This window comes from Zootoca vivipara, chromosome 3, assembly GCF_965207765.1.
Source record: "Zootoca vivipara chromosome 3, rZooViv2.hap1.1, whole genome shotgun sequence".
Lineage (NCBI taxonomy): Eukaryota > Metazoa > Chordata > Lepidosauria > Squamata > Lacertidae > Zootoca > Zootoca vivipara.
The window spans coordinates 53,163,735-53,184,480 of NC_142586.1; the positions used below are offsets into that span (position 1 = coordinate 53,163,735).

At 40.7% G+C, this 20,746-nt stretch overlaps 1 protein-coding gene across 1 annotated transcript; it reads left to right on the forward strand.

The window, feature by feature from the left end:
• The first annotated feature begins 466 nt into the window (after positions 1 to 466).
• SMPDL3A (sphingomyelin phosphodiesterase acid like 3A) lies at positions 467 to 16,516 on the forward strand. Its single transcript, XM_060272657.2, has 9 exons — positions 467 to 1,006; positions 4,834 to 5,047; positions 5,690 to 5,834; positions 6,538 to 6,634; positions 8,267 to 8,445; positions 9,739 to 9,919; positions 12,789 to 12,913; positions 15,936 to 16,290; positions 16,437 to 16,516. Exons 1-8 carry the CDS (start codon positions 895 to 897, stop codon positions 16,251 to 16,253), a joined length of 1,371 nt encoding a protein of 456 aa, XP_060128640.2. The 5' UTR covers positions 467 to 894; the 3' UTR covers positions 16,254 to 16,290; positions 16,437 to 16,516.
• Positions 16,517 to 20,746: the final 4,230 nt, after the last annotated feature.

Below are 20,746 nucleotides of genomic sequence, written 5' to 3' on the forward strand. Positions count from 1 at the left end.
AAAAATGGTTGGAAAGGATTCTGGCATATATACTATGTTTAAATGATAAATATTTGACAACGCAGTCTCTTCTGTTGTGTGATATTCTTCTTCACGCACTTCAATTCTCGCTTCCCTTCTTTTAACTACTGTACACACTGCATGTTTTTATGCATCCCAACGATACAATACTTTACTGGCTTGCAACTTGTAATCGATAACTGTGAATATCGAAGGACAAGAACATGTTGCTACTTGCGACATCTTTTGAAATGTTTTGGGGAGGTGCATGCTTGAAGATGCTAAACTCATTTAAAACACGGGAAACTATGTATTTCGCGTGGAAAGTTTACGCAACATGTGAGCCCCTGGAGACCAATTAATCAGCAGGCAAAACGAAAGGAGAAGTGTTCCTCCCGAGTTAGCACGAAGGTTACACTTCCTCAATCGAGGCAGGCCAAAAGTGAATCATTGCCTTCCATGGAAATGCGGGCAAGAGACGGGGGTCGGGCAGCTACACCTGTTGGGCGCCTGCTGCCGGTGGAGCCCTTCTAGGAGCGGGGAAAGAGAGAGGTGGCTTTGGCCGACGCTTTGCATTTGCGCAACGCCGCTTCAGGATGCCTTTCCCCGCTTCCTGATTTACGAGGCGTCGGCTGGCTCCCTTCCAAGCTCCTCCGAACAGGTCGCGCCGTTCCGATAATCAACCGCCTTTCCTGGAAAGGGCTTGAGAAAAAGAAACTCCGGCTGCTGCTTCCCCAGCGAAGGGAAGGGAGCGAGGTTTCAGCTTCTCCGCGCGCCTTGCCGAAGGGGAAAAGCCTGCTTGGGAAGGGCAGCCGCAAAGCCCTCGCCTTCCTCCTTCCGCGGGGTCGCAGGAGAGCGAGCCCGCTGCAAGGCTGCGGAGAGGCCCAGCCGAGCATGGGAGGGTGGCGCGACCCTCGCGGCCTGGCCCTGTGGGGACTTCTGCTGTGCGGCTCGCTGCGGGACCTGGCCAGCGCCGCCCCGGCCTGCGCGGCGCCCTCGGACGCGGGTGAGTCGGACTGAAGCCGAGCGCGGCCTCGCGTCTGGGGCCTGTCAAGCTGGGAGCTGCCAGCTGTGTCGTAGGAGCGGCGACCGAACAAGGTGCCTCCCTCCTTCCAGCCATAACAGAAAAGTAGGTCTAGGGACCGCTCCAGTTGGAGGCGAGACAGGGCTGGCGCTGGGGAAGTTGGCGCGAAAGCGGCGAGGGAGGAGCGCCTTCTTCCCCTGGGCTCAGCGACAATTTCGCCCTCGCCATTTGCACCCACCTCGGGCAAAGAGTGCGCGCTTGCAACGAGGACTCCTCGAAGCAGCATTGCGCACAACGCAATGAAATCAGCAATGGGACCTCCTTCATGCAGCCAACGCATTAACAAATTAATACTGATGGTTATGGTTATGATTTATTGCTATTGCTATTATAATAATGCTGAAGGCAGGTGGTGATGATAAAAGTTCCACCTGTTGAATTCAGTGGGCGTTGCAGACAGGTGAGTAAGCAGAGGATTGCAGCCATCCATCCGGTGCTGCAGGAGCCTGCTGCAAGTTGCTGACATATGGAAACTGGCAACACCAAGGAAATGCTGTCAAACAATCCGGATGGAGCTGGTGGAGAAAATATTCTTGTAACTTAGGGCGAAAGAGTCAGATAAAGCGTTGGCTGCATTAGGGAGGTCCCATTGCTGATTTCGTTATTTCACAGGTGTTGCATATAGAGCTATATGTACATAACCATGGGGCTCAGTTACATAAAAAGTCTTGCCTAGTTCATTGCCTGGCTCTTAAAAGTGGCCAGTCAGATGCCCTTGTGAGTCAGGCCAGTCACCCACCTAGTTCAGCATCCTGTTCTTACATGCATCTTAAGTGGTGCTGATTCCAAAGTGGACACAATCTTGCTCAAAATTGGTGCTGATGACCAATGTGGTTCTCTGCTAATAGCAAAGGTGGCAGGACAGACTCACAGGGGTGCTGCCTCTGGGGCTTCTGCTGTCTGGGGCAATAGCTGCACCCTGTCTCACGGCATGGCTCTGTGTGTTGCCATAGAGACAAATGAGTGGGCATTCCTCCCTCAGCTGGCTGGATTTCATGTCCTATGGGTGAGAAAATAACAGGCAAGGGGAGTTGCTTGATTCAGTGACTGAAGTTGTGATAGGAGCGACAAAGAAGCGTGACTTGCTCTGTATGCTGAATCCAAAGATATATTTTTTGGGGACCCCACTAGAAAACTAAGATCTTCTGGAATATTAATGTTGGAAGCCCTTCCATCCTGTGCTCAGGTTGTATATACTAAGTTGTAAATAAAACCATATATCCTAAAGACACTACAGTCTCCACCTTTGTTCCAAGGAAACTGAACCTTCAGTAAGCACTGGAACCCTGGAGTCTGTTTCTCAGAGGTTGGGGTGCACACAACAATACTTTGCAGTGAGTTTGGGAGCAGAGCTTGAGTTTGGGGAAACGGGAAAGAGGAAGAGAGGTAATTGATCTGCTCAAGCCACTGCCTTGGCAGCTTAAGGGATCATGAAGGAGGGATTAGAGTAGGGAGAATGCTTTCCCGCCTCTAGAACTTCATGCCCCACAATATTTGTTCTCACTACAGGGACTTAGACTCAATGACCTATTGGTTCTATTATTCCATGTCCTCAAGTAGCTTTTACCATTTGGGACTGTTGTTACTTATAGAACATAACACATGCCAAGCAAATAACCTGAAGTACAAAGTAAGTAAAATGATGCCTTTTAATTAAATCAGTCTCCATTGTTGAAAGTATGCAAGCTTTTGAGTCTATTGAACTAAACAAGAATTCTGAACTTTTCTCAATACGTATTACATTCCCTTCTGTGATGTCATTTCCAAACAGCCGGGCAGTGTGCAACTGTTTCCTCTTTTTCCAACAGGTTTCATAACTTCTTATCCTTATCTATTTTGAAAACAAATAAATCCCAATGTGTAGCAATAAGAGAGCTGGTTGTTTTCTATGCTGTATTGACATCACCTTGGCTTGGATCCAAATCTGCAATAGCAAAACTCTGCTTGTAATGAGACTTTCCCAACGTCCGTCCTCCTAAAAAGTTTCCCCTGATGATTGGCAGAACCTCAATAAAATGGTGTTTGACGTGGTGCACAGGAGAGAGTAATTGGTTGAAATTGGAAAGCCCCTTTACATGAGTAGAAGTGCCTTCTGCTAACAAGCACCTTCTTTGGATCTTTTTCTTTTGGTCTTAAAGCACAGTCTAATCCTTAAACTGTGAGGGGCAGTTCCTCATTTTCTGTGTGATTTACTTTCCCCATTATTTCTAGAAGTGGCATGTTTACGTGTTCTTCTGACATGATCTCAGCTCCATACCACTGAGACAGTATTGATAAAATTTCTTAAGATGGGCCTGAAAAACCCAATTGCCTTGAAAAAAGATTGACAACACTCGAAATGTATTGGGCATCAATTTGGTTTGACTAACTGTTCCATTGCTCCTTTTGATATTTGTCTCTTCAGCTTTTTGTAATTGCACAATGACTTCTGAGGAAGAAATTTAGTTCTCAGAGATATGCTGCTGTTGCTGCTTCTTTTTTATTTTTTTAAAGCTCATAAAGTTAGGACTCTAATCCAGTGTTGTTGCCAGTTTTGTCCCAGACAGTGATTAACTCCATGTAAATCACTTCACCACCTGCATGCCATTTTCAGAACTAAAATTTGTTGTGTTACACTTAAGACACTTGCCTCTTTAAAAAGTGAGTACCAACCGAAAGGTACCAACCGAAAGTATTGCTTAGTGTTAGAATAAATATTTATTAAGTTCCATATTTTTTCAGATCTATGTTCTGGTTAGTCCACTGCCTATATACGAGTGTTTGTGGTATGTTTCAATTTTTCTGCTCTGTCACTGTATTGACATTTGGTTGATCAGAGGGCAGGGAATTGCTGTCAACAATTGCCATTCCTGGTCAGTTATTTCACAGTCATTGATGGAGAAAATAAACCTTAGATGCAGTCACCTTTTAAATCTTCTTTTTAAAAAACAAAAACAAAAAAACACAGTTGTGTAGCTGCACAGCTGTGCTTCATGAAGTGCCACAGATTACTTTCCATTTTTTATTTGGATGTTATGGGATGCAAAAAACCAAAACAAAATAACAAAACCACACTGAAGTAGCTTTCCATTGTAATCACTGCCATGTGGCAAAGAGTTCCTTGATTAATTTAAGAGGAAGAAACACACTATAGCAGGCATGTCAAACCTGCGGCCCTCCAGATGTTTTGGCCTACAACTCCCATGATCCCTAGCTAGCAGGACCAGTGGTTGGGGAAGATGGGAATTGTAGTCCAAAACATCTGGAGGGTCGTAGGTTTGACATGCCTGCACTATAGTACAGTGTGTAAAAGCACCAAGTAGCACTTCCAATTATAAAACAAAGCAGCACCAATGCCTCAGCAGTGTAAAGCTGATTGGTGGAGATTTGCCCCAAGTCCAGAGAAACAGCATAGGAAAACCTAGGAATGCTTTCAGAATTGTTGTGATACAATGGTTCATATTTTTCATTCAGAAAGTTCTGTAAATCCAGACAAGAGTTAAAAGAAAAAAGCCTAAAGTTTATAGTGAAAGCTTAAAATTTTGCAGGAGTTGATGATTCAGACCTTGTACTCACCAGGGGAAAGCTTTCTGGTCAAATGAATAAATAATTTCTAGGCACTGACCAAGGTGAACAGTGACCCTTAATGGGAACATGGAGTCTTAATGGGAGTTTCAGGATTTTTCAGTAGCAGTATTTTTTTTTACATTTTGCTAAGAAAATGTACATCTAATTCTCTGTTTTTCTTCTTCTCTTTTGTCTGGAAACAGGCCAGTTCTGGCACATCTCCGATTTACATTTGGACCCCACCTACCACATTACAAGTAATCACACTCAGGTTTGTGCCTCTTCCAAAGGAGTGAATGCCTCAAACCCTGGTCCATTTGGAGATTTCATGTGTGATTCACCATATCGGCTTATTTTATCAGCTTTTCAGCACATGAAGGATTCTGGTCAACAGGCATCCTTCATGATATGGACAGGGTAAGTAAGAAAGACATTAGTATTTCTGATGTAAAGCTACTGAAAGGTTAAAGCAAATGTATTTGGCCATTTCGTAGCCTTATTTTAACATGGAATTAACTTTAAGGGCCAAGTTACACATTTTATTTGACTTCATCTTGTTTGACTTGTCCCTAAGCTCAGCATGCAGGCAAGTGGAATGGAGGGGGGGGGAGCCCAGAATAGATCCTGTTTTTTGGGACCTGGGATTACAGTCTGGCTGACAGGAAATGTTGTATGCTACATCCTGGGTTGTCCCCCCATATTTGCAGATTCTCCAGTTCACACAAATGGGAAGGATAGTAATATTGCTTCCTGTAGGTTAGACACATTGCAGCTTACAAGGACTGAAGATTGCATGCATTGAAGCCCCAAATATCCTTTGATGGGCCCCCAGTTTCTTTTAACTCTGGTTAGTCATAAAGCAATTTTGTAACACATGAAAACATTTCATGCTTAATTAATTTCTTTGAAACTGTTTGACTGTTAATTATAACTTTAATCACTCTCAATATGCAGTGTTGAAGTACTTTTAGAGTACTGCAGAGAAACTAATGTTTGATTTCAAAAATAATTACACAACTACCAAGTTCAGTTTTTTCTTTTTCTTTTCTTTTCTTAAAGAGACAGCCCTCCACATGTTCCTGTAAAAGAACTCTCCACAAAACTTGTCATTGACATTATTGGTAATATGACTTCTACCATAAGAAGTTTCTTTCCAGATCTCCAAGTTTTCCCTGCATTGGGAAATCATGACTATTGGCCACAGGTAAGACAAATTCTTCAAGAGAGTGAATAATTTGGCAACCTGATCCTATGTTTCTATACTCCTTGGAGGTTTTGGGTGCAAGTATAACTTAACTGGGCACTATCTGCCTTTGATTAGTAGTCAGCATTATAAAAAATGGCTTAACAATACAACAGTGCACATATGCTTTGAGGAAAGTGCTGCTGAGTTCAGTGAGACATACTCTCAAGTAAGTGTAAGTAGGAATGCAGCCTAATGTTTGTACATCTCTTAAGTTAGGAAATTCCTGTTGTCCCAGAATGAGCTGCCCATAGAAATACAGTGTGTTTCAATGCTAAAGTACAGAAGAGCAAGCACTTGAATAAAGTGTGTTGTAACGCTATGGAGTTAACTGCTTATGGTTGAATTCTTACCTGTTTCAAATACATTTGTCACTATTTGAGGATTCAGATGTTTAGGGGTTTTGTTCTTAAAAGCATCTCATGCACCTATATGAGGATGTGACCTGATCTACCTGTAGTGCAAAAGGAGGAGGGGTAATTCTGAGATGATAAAATCAACAATGCTATTTCAGAATGTAGGTGGGGGTATAGAATGATACTCTCCTTTCATCCAGTGTAGAGTTTGGGGTACATTCTTGGTACATATCCAACCTGAAAAGCTAAGATTTGGACACATAATGATTAGTAAAGCATAGTCTTAAGGGGGTGTCTGTATTTTAAAGGATCAGCTGCCTGCATCTGTCAGTGAAGTTTACAATGCTGTAGCGGATTTCTGGAAACCTTGGCTTACGGATGAAGCAGTCGGCACCTTGAGAACAGGTAGGATGGATAGTAAAACAACACACATTTGCTAGGTCCACTGTCTTTATTTGGTTATGTTGGATATGGGTGAAATTGACATGGTAAAATTTCTAACATTGGGTTCTTATTGTAAGTGAAGATGTTCCATATTTCAGGGCACTTTCTATCCCTGAATCGCCAAGGTCTAATCATTCTACTGATTTACTAAACATTACAGTTATATGTGACAACACCCACGGTGTCACTTATTTTGTATATCCTTGATAGTTTGCATAGGCGTTTCTCAGTGTTTAAAGTGTTTCTGAGTGATTCAAAGTCAATGTTAAGGATGTTGTTTACAGGAACAGAATGGTGCGATACAAGATATAACCCTCCTCTTTAAAAATGATCAAACAATAGTTTATTACATAAATATTCAAGCAGTGGTCATAGTATCATAGAATTGTAGAGCTGAAAGGGACCCCAAAGTTCATCTAGTCCAATGCCTTGCAATGCATTGTAACTAAACCAAATAATTGAAGTCATCTATTTTTCCCTTGGTTAACAGTTTGCAAATGTTCTGAAGAAGTGTGCATGCACACGAAAGCTCATACCAAAATATAAACTTAGTTGGTCTTTAAGGTGCTACTGAAGGAATTTTTTTTATTTTGCTTCAACTCAGACCAACACGGCTACCTACCTGTAGTTTGCAAATAGTTAGCATGATATCTATAATTAAATTGCTCTATTTTTGCTCTGAGATAAGCAGGAGCTACAACCTGCTTATATAATCGGCAAGCAAATAAATTTCCAAATCTATTGTAGCCTCTTAAGTATTTGAAAATAGAAAAAGGGGTTTCCCCTTGAATTTGATTCTCATTTTGCACATTAAAATGCCTTGCAATGCATTGTAACTAAACCAAATAATTGAAGTCCTCTATTTTTCCCTTGGTTAGCAGTTTGCAAATGTTCTGAAGAAGTGTGCATGCACACGAAAGCTCATACCAAAATATAAACTTAGTTGGTCTTTAAGGTGCTACTGAAGGAATTTTTTTTATTTTGCTTCGACTCAGACCAACACGGCTACCTACCTGTAGTTTGCAAATAGTTAGCATGATATCTATAATTAAATTGCTCTATTTTTGCTCTGAGATAAGCAGGAGCTACAACCTGCTTATATAATCGGCAAGCAAATAAATTTCCAAATCTATTGTAGCCTCTTAAGTATTTGAAAATAGAAAAAGGGGTTTCCCCTTGAATTTGATTCTCATTTTGCACATTAAAATTCAGGAAGTAAAATTGAGACCTGTAAATCAAATTTTAGGTTACATATTTTTTTTCCAGCAAATGTACAAAATATTAGAAATATGCAGAATTCTTAAATGTTAAAGATGCAGAAGTTATATTCCATTACTCCTGTTTACCCTTTATTAATTATCCCATTGGAATTATATCCATGGGACATCTTGGAGAATGGTATTACCCAGCAAGAATATGCATGTTAGATTTAGGCCCATAGAAAGGATATTGCATTTAATTTGCAAGTCAATTATCAGATAATTTTGTCCCATTCTATTCTACCTGACTTGACACTGGAGAAGAAAACCAAAAATAAGTGGAACTTATCCATAGTAAATTAAAGACATACATCTTCTCTCCACCCTCCCCTAGGTGGTTTTTATACACAAACAATTCAGTCCAACATGACTACACAACCTCTTAGGATAATTAGTTTAAATACCATCTTATACTACCCTCCCAACACTATGACTCTGAATATGACTGATCCAGCAAACCAGTTTGCATGGCTGGAACGTGTATTAGAGACGGCACATCAAAACAAGGAAAAGGTAAGGATTTTTTTTTTAAAAAAAGTAATAAGAATGTGAAAAGGGTAACTATTTGTTGCAAGAAAGTTTGCAGTTGGTGGGACCTTTGACCAAGGTAGGTATGTCCCCTGAACTTCCACTGCTCTGAGTAGAAAGCACACTAAACTTGTATCAGTTAATCCAGGGGAACTCCTCAGTTTGGTAATAAAAGAGCACCCCAAAGGTCATCTGTAAAGGTAAAGGGACTCCTGACCATTAGGTCCAGTCGTGACCGACGCTGGGGTTGCAGCGCTTATCTCGCATTATTGGTTGAGGGAGCCGGCATACAGCTTCCAGGTCATGTGGCCAGTATGACAAAGCCGCTTCTGGCAAACCAGAGCAGCGCACAAAAACGCCGTTTACCTTTCCGCTGTAGCGGTACCTATTTATCTACTTGCACTTTGACGTGCTTCCGAACTGCTAGGTTAGCAGGAGCTGGGACCGAGCAATGGGAGCTCACCCCATCGCAGGGATTCGAACCGCTGACCTTCTGATCGGCAAGCCCTAGCCTCAGTGGTTTAACCCACAGCACCACCTACGTCCCATGTAAGGTCATCTATACACAATGCTAAATTATGGGGACACTCTTACTCAGTCTAGTATGGTGCAAAAAAGTGCCAAATACCAGGTCCCACCAAATAGTTTGGTGCTGCCAAATGCCAACAGTTGGAGTTGCTTTAATCAGTAAGTGTGAATGGGTTGAAAGCATGTGAGCTGTCTGTGTGGGCTTGAGCCTGGAGCCAGCTCCCGAGTTTCCAGCAGGTATAGCAGGTATAGTCCTGAAGGTTGGAGTGTCATCTAACTCTTCATGGTGCTTATGTCTATGCTGGGATCATTAGTTCAATGCTTCTGACTCCTAAATACATCAGTTGTTGTGGCCAAAAAACGAAGAGACTAATTAAGATAAGTCCTACCTCAAATACTAAAAAAATGCTTTTTGAATGCAAAGCCACAGGACTTCTTGTAGTAAGGGTTTGTGCAGTTAATGGGAAATAAGTTGTAATGCATGCCTCTAGTCAGTGGCATTGAAGAACTTTGGTTTATTCGACCTGTAATCTATATCCTTGAAGCATGTAAGCCTTTATGCCTGCTTCACAAACTCTATAACTTCATTCTTAGTAGGGATAGGGAAAAAAGTGTTTACCTTTCAGAAAGCAACAAATGGAAAAGTGAGATTATAAGCCATTTCTTTCACGTCAACATTATAGTATACACCTAATGTATTTGATGTAATATTAAAATGCCATTTCTGATGTTTATATTCTTATCCCCCAGGTTTATGTGATAGGACATGTGCCAGTAGGTTATCTGCCTTATTCTCGAAATACAACTGCCATAAGAGAACACTACAACGAGAGGTTGATAGAAATCTTTCGCCGGCATAGCAGCGTGATTGCTGGACAGTTTTTTGGACACACTCACAGAGACAGCGTCATGGTTCTTCTAGATGAAAAGGGTAATGATGTTTGCAGATGACAGCTTTCTTGGCTGGCGACACAGATTACACAGTAACGGGAGATCTATTTTATGGTGCTTTGGGGATAGGCAAAGGCCATATTCTCTAATGGGATAAATCAGATCCCTTTCATATGATCCCTTTCATATGTTGTCAGGTTGCAACTCCCATCAGCCCCAGCTAGTGTAGTCAGGGAGGATGGGAGCTGCAGTTCAGTAACATATGGATGGCACCACATAACTTAGCCCTGCAGTTGCCAACTTGGATCCTCCTCCTCCTTCATACCCTTGCTGCATGATTATGGTGCATTCTTGCTATTCCTAAATCTATCGGTTCTCTTTAAAACGATCACAAATAATCAGCGTCACAGAAACTAATTCCACTTTGAAGAAATAGATGGTTAAAAACCAAGGGGCAAAACCAACCACGTTGAGTAAATGCATCCCAACAACTTTAAAATTCACACTGGTATTATTACAATCAGTACTTTTCCAAGTACTCTGTACCGAATCATGTTCTGCAAATGGTTTGGCTTGTGCTCTATTTTCAAATAGGAGCCACAACGGGTCTTTTGTTAGGTTCACACTTCATCATAAGACAGTAGCAGATCCTATACAAAAATGTTTCCTTCCTGTTTCTTCAGTGACAGTCACAAATTACACTGGCCGGTTCCTACCCATTGTAGAATGTGTCAAAAGGGAATGTTCTCAAGCTTGTTAGATACACTCAGTTTTTCTGTGTGTTTCCTGCATCATTACTAGATCTCTGTCTGTACTGGGCTCCCTGCTGCTTCAGAGTTAATTGAGACAGGAACAGAGAGTGAAGATAGAAGGAGAAAGGAGTGTTCTAACCCATAATATTCTGTAAAATGTAGCCAACATCTAACTTTCAAGATTATATGCAGTATTATATATTTTTCTCTTAAGTTGTTTCAGATTGAACAAAGAAACTTGCAGCAGCAGGAAGCATTAAAATCTAAGAGATACCACCTAAATATTTGTATCTCTTTAAACATCATGGCCTAAACAAACTATAAGCATATTGGCTTGGTGTTGTATTTGCTGGTTCGGACATCATGCTAAACCAAGGCACATTATGGTTTAAATGAACAAATTACACAGTGTTATTTGCAAAGGCAGTTATTATCTCAATAAGGCACTATATTGAGTTTCCAATAGTGATATAATCATTTGGTCAATGGATTAAAAAGCAGGAGCTTAACCAACTGGATGTTCTTTAATTTGATGTCAATCCTAATAGCATCCCAAAATGACATGTCTGTATTGTAGAAGATCCACATTTGAGATATGCTGACATTCATTCCCACTGATTACAGTCTGCTTCTAAGCCTATGGCTTAGAAGGGAAATCAAAATTGTTTCACTCAGAAGAGCAGAGCATGTACTGATTTTTTATATACATAGTGATAACCTATCCTCTTCATTTAATCTGGCACCCGTAGACGTAAACCAGTATGCTTGTGTAACCTGAACAACAGCAGGTTTTTGAAGCACCCAAAATCCTTTTGCTTGTTGATAATTGGTGAGCAATTAAATCTTTAGTCCTGGAATCTGGAACTGGAGAGCCTCTGGTTGTTCAACTACAACTCCCATTATCTCTGAGCACTAACCGTGCTGGTTGGGACTGGTGCAAGTTGGACTCCCAACGGCATCCCTTCTTTAGCTGATTAATTCAGTTAATTGATATGCAGCCAAATCCTACCCATGTTTACTTGGAAGTAAGCCTGACTAGTTCCCATGGAACATACTGCCATATGTGACGGGTTCCAAAAGCTTTGAACTACTCTAGTTAATATGCCTGGAAATTCCCACATGTCAAGTAGAAATACAAGTAATTTAATGATGTGAATGCTTATGCAATTTGACTTTTAAAAAAGAAAAAAGCAGTCCATGTATTCTTTATGGACAAACTCAGTGTAAATATTTTTTTTTAAAACCCTAAGTAGTCAAATTGAATTGTCGAAACAAAATAAAAAAATTCCTTCCAGTAGCACCTTAGAGACCAACTACGTTTGTCATTGGTATGAGCTTTCGTGTACATGCTCGCTTCTTCAGATACACTTCTTCTTCAGTGGTATCTGAAGCAGTGTGCATGCACACAAAAGCTCATACCAATGACAAACTTAGTTGGTTTCTAAGGTGCTACTGGAAGGAATGTTTTTATTTTGTTTCGACTGTGTCAGAGCAACATGGCTACCAACCTGTAAATTGAATTGTGTTTTTCGTTTTGGACAACTGTGCAGTACAGATCTGTGTATGTTTACTTAGAAGTAAGTCCCAAATGTGACTGACTCCCTAGTAAAAGTGCTTAGGTTTTCAGCCTAAATTAATCTAAAGATGTGTAAAAATCTAGTTTTTACAAAGCTTTCTTAAACATGGCTTTCGTAGAGATACTTTGACTGCCTTTCAGAGGATTACCCAGAGTCAGATCAAGACAAGGTTCATAAAAGTTGCTTACCGGTAGGTGCATGTCACAAGGGGCTTTCAATGACTTTTTAAAGTCTTTTTTTACTCTGAACAGTAGACACCCCTCCCAGTTTCAAAACTGTGTTCATTGTTGTTTAAATCTAGCCATTGCCCAAAACTCTGAAATCTCCAAAATACTGTAAGTTTTTCTTCAGGGAGTTGGCATAACTTTAATGATTGGCAAGCATTGATGGTTGCATCAGAAATTGTAGCGAGGGGTTCCCATGTGTGGTTATTGCATAAAGATTTTAAATAATGTGCCAGTGGAAGGGCAGGACATAAAGTACATGTCCTAATGTAGTGAACATACGTGTAAGTTTAAACATTACCACTTATTTAAACCCTTCTTCATTCCTCCAAATCTTTTGTTTTGTAATTGTTCAGAAAAGCCAGTAAACTCCTTGTTTGTGGCACCTGCTGTGACGCCAGTGAAGGACGTATTGGAGGTAGACTCAAACAATCCTGGAGTGAGATTATATCAATATGACCCTCTTTCTTATAATCTACTGGTAAGTAAAAAAACAAAAAACAAAATAAAAAGCAGGTAATCTGGAAAGTAAAAATCTAATGTGAAGGGTTTTGTGATTAATTTTTCAGTTAACACTACCGTAACTTCTGTGGTTAGCGGTAAAGCCATTCGTGCTTCCTAAATAGTCATTTTCCATGTTTCCATAATTGCGTATCAGTGTTTAACGTTTATGAACTGAATTGAAACCAGTAGCTAGAAATGTATGAAGAAGTATGAGGAAACTTCTATACATTTTGTATCCTTATCCGTCTCCCAAGTTTCACACGCTTTAGAATTCCCTTCTTCCTCCCTTCTTCCCCAGTGAGTGCACTGTTATTTATTTATTACACCTTTTTCTCCAAAGAGTTCAGTTGCTCCTCTCCCCACTCTCCATTGTTAACTTCACAACAACTTTGTTGAGGTAGGCTGAGGGATTGTGGTTGCGTAAAGGTCACTCAATGAGCTTTGTTGTCAAGTAGCGATATAAACCCAGATCTCTCCAGCCCTAGTCTGGCATCCTAACCTCTATACCACACTTATTGGAAGTAAGGTACTGCTCTTGTTGCTATTCCTACAAGTGGTCTTCTCCTCTTTCATTCAGTGGTGCAGTTAAGACTCTGGGCTTTACGGTTTTATGCCTCCTGCACCCTCTTTAGATGGCAGTGCAAATTACTCCACTTACATTAAAACTTGGTAATCCATCTCTGCTGTATTTGTGGGTCCTCCTGCTCATTCTGCTGAGTGTGACCCTGGACTCCTGCCCTGATGGCTCCACTGCTTTTATCTTCATTCTGCTTTGGTTTCCTCAAACTGTTTCATTTGCAGGAAAGGAAGAGCAGCAATCAATATGAGGCAGCTCTGCAAAGAGGAGGAGGAGGGGTTGGGGAGAACACGCCTTGTTCAAACGTTATTATTGAGGGAGGTGTAAATCACAGTTCTGCCGGAAGCATTATCAAAAGCAGGTCACATTAATGAACCCTTTTATCGCTAAAAGCAATGGGATAAAACAAGCCACAAACCAGGATGGGGACACAAGCTGTAATTAAAGCAGGCAATAAATCTGCAGCTCGTGCTTGTTAGCAGGCATTTACCAGTTGCTGAAAGACCCATAATGCAAGGACCACCAGACAAGCATTTCCATAGTTTGGAATGTGTCGCCAGAGAGACCAAGAGAATTTTAAAAACGAGGACACAGAGCAGGCCTGCCCCAGTGGATCTGAGAACATGGGAACAGATGTATGGGAGGAAGAGACTCTCCCTAAGGTGTGTGTGCAGATCTAGAGCATTTGGGGCTTTAAAGGTCAGCAACTGGGCCTGGAAACAAACATGCCATTGAGCTAGAACTAGAACAGTAAATGACATCTTCCCATCTGGTGTCACACGTTTTTCACTAGCTGTTGCTGCAGAATCCTCTTCAAAGGCAGGCCCATGTAGGCCACATTGCAGTAACCCAAACAGAAGATTGCTGAAGCATAGATAACCAAGGCCAACTTTCTGTTTGAGAGAAGGGATTGGAGTCAGCTCCTCAGCCTAAGCTGGGGAAAGTAGCACTCCTAATCACTGACACCACGTAAGCACCTAATACTAAAGTGAGATCCATGGGCATACCAGCCTCTGCCAACCTAGTGCCCTCCCATCAGCATCGGCCGGAATGTGCTGGCTGGAGCTGATGGAAATAGCACCCCAGACCAAGAAGGTGCCAGTTTGACAAAGACTGTTCTAAGCATTGTCCTTTCCCTTCCTGTTTTGGGCTGCCGCAAGGTCATGATGCTTGTTCTGTCTGGATTCAGTTTCAGTTTGTTAGCCATCTTCCAGCACATACTGTAAATACAACAGGGCAGTTGTTCAGGAAATCCATTGTTGTTCCTGGATTTGCTGGGAAAGCAAAGCTTATGCTGGATGCTGAGTGACACAGCACTCCATGCTGTCAAAGAGCTCTCTCAGCAGTTGCCTATAGATGTTTAAAGTGTTGGGGCCAAGATGCAGCCCTTTGGCATCTCTGGTTCTGTTGGGTGTATCAGCAGTCACCCAACAGCAGTTGCCTGTCAGGTGGGAGTGAAGCTCCTGCAGAGCAGCGTCCTTAACTCCCAGCAGTCTCAAGTAGCACAGAGATATCGGATTATATAGTATCAAATGCCACTGAAAGGTTTAGGAGACTGAACAAAGATACAACTCTTTCTGGTTCTATTCCAGACACAGGTAATAGACTGGAGTAGCTAAGGTGCTTTCGGTCTCAAACCCTTCTCTGAACTTCTATAATATGGGTCTAGAAAATATTTATCATTCAAGAGGTTTTGTTGGTCTGGTACATTCTGGTCTAGGAAGGCAAATTTGTACTGTTCTATATCTGTTCAGATCAACTATCTCAAATGAAGATTTTTTTTAATCACAAGAAGGTGGATTGCAGCATCTCTTAAGCATATTGGCACCATCCTCTCCTCTACTAGTATGCGAGAAGCCAGCACCATGAACAATTGGGTTCTGAGACCTTTATCAATCATGCACATTTGCATAGTTTCACTTCTTTTGCCCAGATTATTCTATAATAATGGAGAGAGAAAGAGAGCCCTGAAATCCTACTACACCTACTAAAAATCTGCCTGGCCAAAAGGCATTGGCTTGCACACATTCAAATATAATTTTGCACTAATGTGGTGCAAAAAAGTTGAAGGTTTTGTTCTCAGTAGGCTATTCTGTGCTCAATTCCACACTCACGGGACACAGAGAGTAATGGGTTATGTTGGTGTGATTTTTTCTTAAGCTGGATATATTGTTTGTCTTATCTGCAGGCCATACCCAAGAGTGTTGTTTTTGTCTCTCTTCTTCCCATCCATTGCCTTCCCCTAGTATTAGCATATGACAGAAACTGAGCTATATATGAGTCCACGTCTTGTGGTGGAACATGACCTTTCTCTTCAGTTGTGAATAATAGGCAGTGACGGCTTCTTAATCAATACATCACTCTAGAAGTTTAATGAAGCAGTGGATACAATTGTGCACTTTTTGTTTCCGTTTAATTCCAGGATCTTTGGCAGTTCTACTTGAACCTCACAGAAGCCAACATGAAAAATGAATCAGTCTGGAAACTTGAGTATGTTATGACCAAAGCTTATGGAATCAAGGACTTAACGCCAGAAAGCTTGTATGAAATGGCAAATCAACTTAGTGTACCTCAAAGCAAATTGTTCCAAAAATATTACAGCCACTACTATGTGAGTTACGATGATCCAAGCTTGTTCTGTGAAGAGCACTGTAGGATCACCCAACTCTGTGCAATTAAATATTTAGACCTCACCTCTTACACAGATTGTATCGGACATAAAGGCAAATTACATGGGTAAAAAGTAGTGCTCACGTTAAAGAATTGTGTCCTCTAAGGCAGTGTTTCTCAACCAGTGTGCCTCCAGATGTTTTGGGACTACAACTCCCATCATCCCTAGCTAGCAAGACCAGTGGTCAGGAATGATGGGAGTTGTAGTCCCAAAACATCTGGAGGCACACTGGTTGAGAAACACTGCTCTAAGGCCTGGTTCTGATGTAGCAACTGTAACCGTTGTTTCTTCAGCTGAGAACTAGTGTGGTGTCTGCCCACTCCTCTCTTCCTTAGTTTCCCATTACAAATGAACTGCTCTTGGTTTTATATCCTGGTTACCAAGTCATGATTAAACCACAGTTTCTCAGTTGAAATGTAGCAGGAAATGGTGGTTTCAACTAAACAGAATGGAAGCACTGAAGCTAACATGCATTGGGGGAAACGCACAGCCACAACATTAGTTTTTGGTGCAATAAACCATGGTTTATATAAGCAGAGGCCATTACTGCTGTATCGAGCCTAAATAAAGTCCAAAAAATATTTTGCCAAATTAGAGGCCTGCAAATTAATCAAATGGAATGTTGTAGAGAGAATCTCTATGTGTTAGTGTTGTTGCAAGATGAAAATGAATGAATTGTACCTCTAAGCATCTGTAAAGAAAATTTCCGCTTAATTTCTTGCTGCTGCTAAGCATCCAAAGCATGTATTTAATCAACTGAAAGGGGTGGGATGGGGTGCTTCTCTGTATTTTTAAAGTTTAGCTGTTTCTTCAATTGACTCCGGCAGTGTATGCACACACAAAAAATATCTCATTCAAGTGACTGTAAGTGTATATCGCTGCATTTTGCAAGCCTTTTAGAGAATTTTTCTTGAATGTATGATTCATTTAAAAATATTTTTAGAGATATTTGTATGGAAATTGTACAATTTGTATAGTAAAATTGTCATACGTTGAATCATGGAAAGTATCTGTATATATACAAAGTTATGGCTTTGTTTCTCTGTAAGTTTTAAGAACTTGTGATTTTGCTCAAGTCAGGCAAGAATTCATATGGCCATAAAATAATTATTTTTCTGGGGAATGGGGTGGAAAGTAAAGCAATGAAAGGAGGGAGCAGTCTAGTTTCTTACCAAAAATAAAAGATGAAAATAAGAAGAACACAGGCTGCACAATTTGCTTCATATCTCAGGTTCTACAAATGCTGGAGTTGAACTTAAGTTTTATACATGTTGTGATTTTTCACATTTTCTTCCAAATGAAGATTTTGGGTTATAGATTTGCTTTTCTTGCTGATTTATATGAATGGCTTTGTCTAGCTGTATTGTATAGGCTTGGATTCTAAGTTGCTTCTCAATTCATGTAAAGGGCAGCTTTTTGACCATTCCTCTTTGTCTGTAGCCCTTCACTCACACCATATCCAAGAATCCCACAACCCCCAGGAGCAAAAGTTCAGGGGCTGCAGGTGGATGGGGTGAGGCCTGAAATTCCCGTTCTGTGAATGTGAACTCTGTTCCACTTATGGAAAGAAAGTTAGGATCCAAGTCATAGTGTTTAAGAAAGTTTTGGTTTTTATGAATCTTCACCCTGGAATAAATAATATGGCTTGATCCTAAGCATAGTTTACTTCTATAGCACACAGGCTTGCAGAAATTCATTGGTTGTGTACTAGCTCAGGGACTTTCACAATCTTATTTTTTATTGTGTTAAAATAAAACTTGCTCATTCCAAGTAGATCTGCTAAAAATGTGTATGTGTAAATGTTTGGGTGTTTCTAAGATAAGATCTGTAAGAAAAGCTCCATTGGAGAAGATGGGGACAAGTTACATGTTTTTGTTAGCAGATCAGCAATTTCACTTTTGAATTATTTGGGAACTTTCTGGTGGATGCCATCTGTCAGTTTTTGTTTTGTCAGTAAGGTCTAGTACTTATCACCACTATTTGTCTCAGTTCCTCAGGCTCCCTGGGAAAAGTTGGTTAAAGCACATAGTCTACCTTATATCTTCCTCTGTGAAGACAGGTGGAAAACATTTATTCAGTTTCTTTGCAATCTCTGTTAGCACGTCTTTGACTCCCTTGTCATCCAAAAGCCCAACTGCCTCTTTAGTCCTCTTCCTGCTACTAATGTATTTAAATATTTTTTTGGATCTTGGTCTTCATGTTTTTAGCAATGTGTTCCTCAAATTCTTTTGTTTAGCATCCCCTTTTGCCTGCTTGCATTTCTTTTGTCAAAGCTCCTTTCCCTCCTTATTTAGACTAAGAATTCCACTTAGCCTCTGGTCTTTGACTATGCTGGCATCCTCTTGGCCTTGTTGGTACCTGCTTTGCTCTGCAGTATATATTCCAGCTGAGCTTCTAATATTACGGCATTAAACAACTCCTAAGCCTTCTGGAGAGATTTGAGCCTCTTGCTTTTTTTTTGCCTTTGGAGACTCCAGTTGTCATTCAAGAACACATGCAACATTGTGCTCCAGCTGGATGTTTCAAGAGAAGATGGGTAGCAATGGCCAAGTTGTCTTTTAGAGAACGTTTCTTCAATTACCAGTTTTCCCACTGCAGAATCTCTCAGGCTTCCCAGAAATTGAGGAGTCTTTGGAAACAGATGAAGCTTTATCTTGGCATCTCCAGATAGGACTGGTGGAAAATACCCCTAGCTGGAGCGTTGCTCCCAATCACTGGAAATTACTGAACTATACAGATCAATGATGACAACTCAGGATAAAGCAGCAGTTTCCTTTGGGTCTATTTGTACTATGGAGAAATTAGCTTCTTACATGCCTAGGAGCACATGCTTGAGAGCCATTTCTATACTGCAAGGCACATTAGAAAGGAGTAACTAATGCTGGATGTCCCAGCATTAGTGAAACCACAACTGAATAGGAATCTGTTCTATTAATTGCTATTCAAAAGGAAAAAAATACAAACCACTTAAAAAAAATCTTAGCATGAGAAAGAGTGGATGCTGTAATGCCTGAGTAGTTACATCACTAACATAGTTGTACCATGGGCACAGATTTAATTTGCCACCGGGGCTTCTTAGGAACTCTGCGCTAATCCTTCAAATGGCCATCCAAGAATGCAGTGAATTAGAAGAATCTTTAAGCAGGCTGTTGTATTCATTCTACGCTCTTAAGATTCAAATCACTTCCACAGCAGAACACTCTCTTTCATTGGAAACTGATGCAGATTTCCTATGTGGATGAACTTTTAAGATATCTGCATTTTTCATCAAACATAAATACAGCCTACACCGTTCCTAGAGAATGGCCTAGAAAGCAGAGAGAACTGAAAGATGCCCTTTAGCTACTTATACTATTGCTGCAATCAAGAAAATGAAACTTCTAAGGATCATAAATGTATATATGAGTGAACAACTTAAAATAGGATAAATTTACTCATTCCTGTGTTTGATTTGTACCTGCTCAAGATTATGTTTCTTATTTTTCTTCTACCAGTGATCTATCCACGTGTACTGTAACTTCAGCAAAGTGATGGCTTTTAAATTATTCTGTAATCCAAGCTATATTTATTTTAAGGTGCTATACATAGTTTTTCAGACATAACAGTCTCCCAAAGTGGGTTGAAAAATGCAACAGAATCAGTAAAGATTCCTAAGGCACAAGAAGATCATGGCAGACGAGCCAGAAAAACTCATCACTTAAAAACCAGAGATTCTGATAAGGCTGGGCGAATAATAATAATTTTGGATGAAATTTAAGATCATACGAATGCTAGTGGTTCACCAGCTCAAGCATTTCTGCTTGCCAGATGGAACAATATCTTCCCTCCTTCCCCTGCTCACTGTTCTGCGTATTCTCCCAGCCCTTGGGGAATTTATGTTAAACTTGCAAGAGTTGTTGCATTCTTTTTTAAAAAATTGATTTTTATTAAATATTTTATATTACAATCTAGAATTGTTGCATTCTAGAGCAACGGGTTAGTTGAATCTGGCCGAAAATGTTTTTACCTAACATGGAAAGCTCCAGGGATGTAGCACCATAACAGAAAGTGAAACTGGAACTCTACCTTCATGCTTGTGCATTGCAATGGATTATTGCACATTAATATCCTTTAAAAGACAATATTCTCCAGTGCAGAAGTAGGACATGTTGGACTACAACTCCCATCAGCCCCAACCATTGGCCCTGCTGTCTGGGCCAGTTGGAAACTGAAATTCAACAAAATCAAGAGGGCCACATGTTCCCAGCATCCCCATTCAGTGATTACCAGACAAAGGAGATCTGCCATGCACACATACACCTTTTCCATTTAAAAAGGCCTCCATTTCCTTCAGCGGAAGAAAAATGCTCCTCATATAAGCAAGCTTCCCACCCCCCTCCAGTCCAATGAGGTATGGCTGTGTTTTGGGCTGGACTGGTGCAAATGGGGCCAGGGTGGCAGATAGCAAATCTATATATACCGTATTGGCCTGAATATAAGCCTCACTTTTTTCCAAATTCACAACCATGAAAAGTTAAAGTGCAGCTTAAATTCACGAAAAATTGGCTTTTACGATATCACTG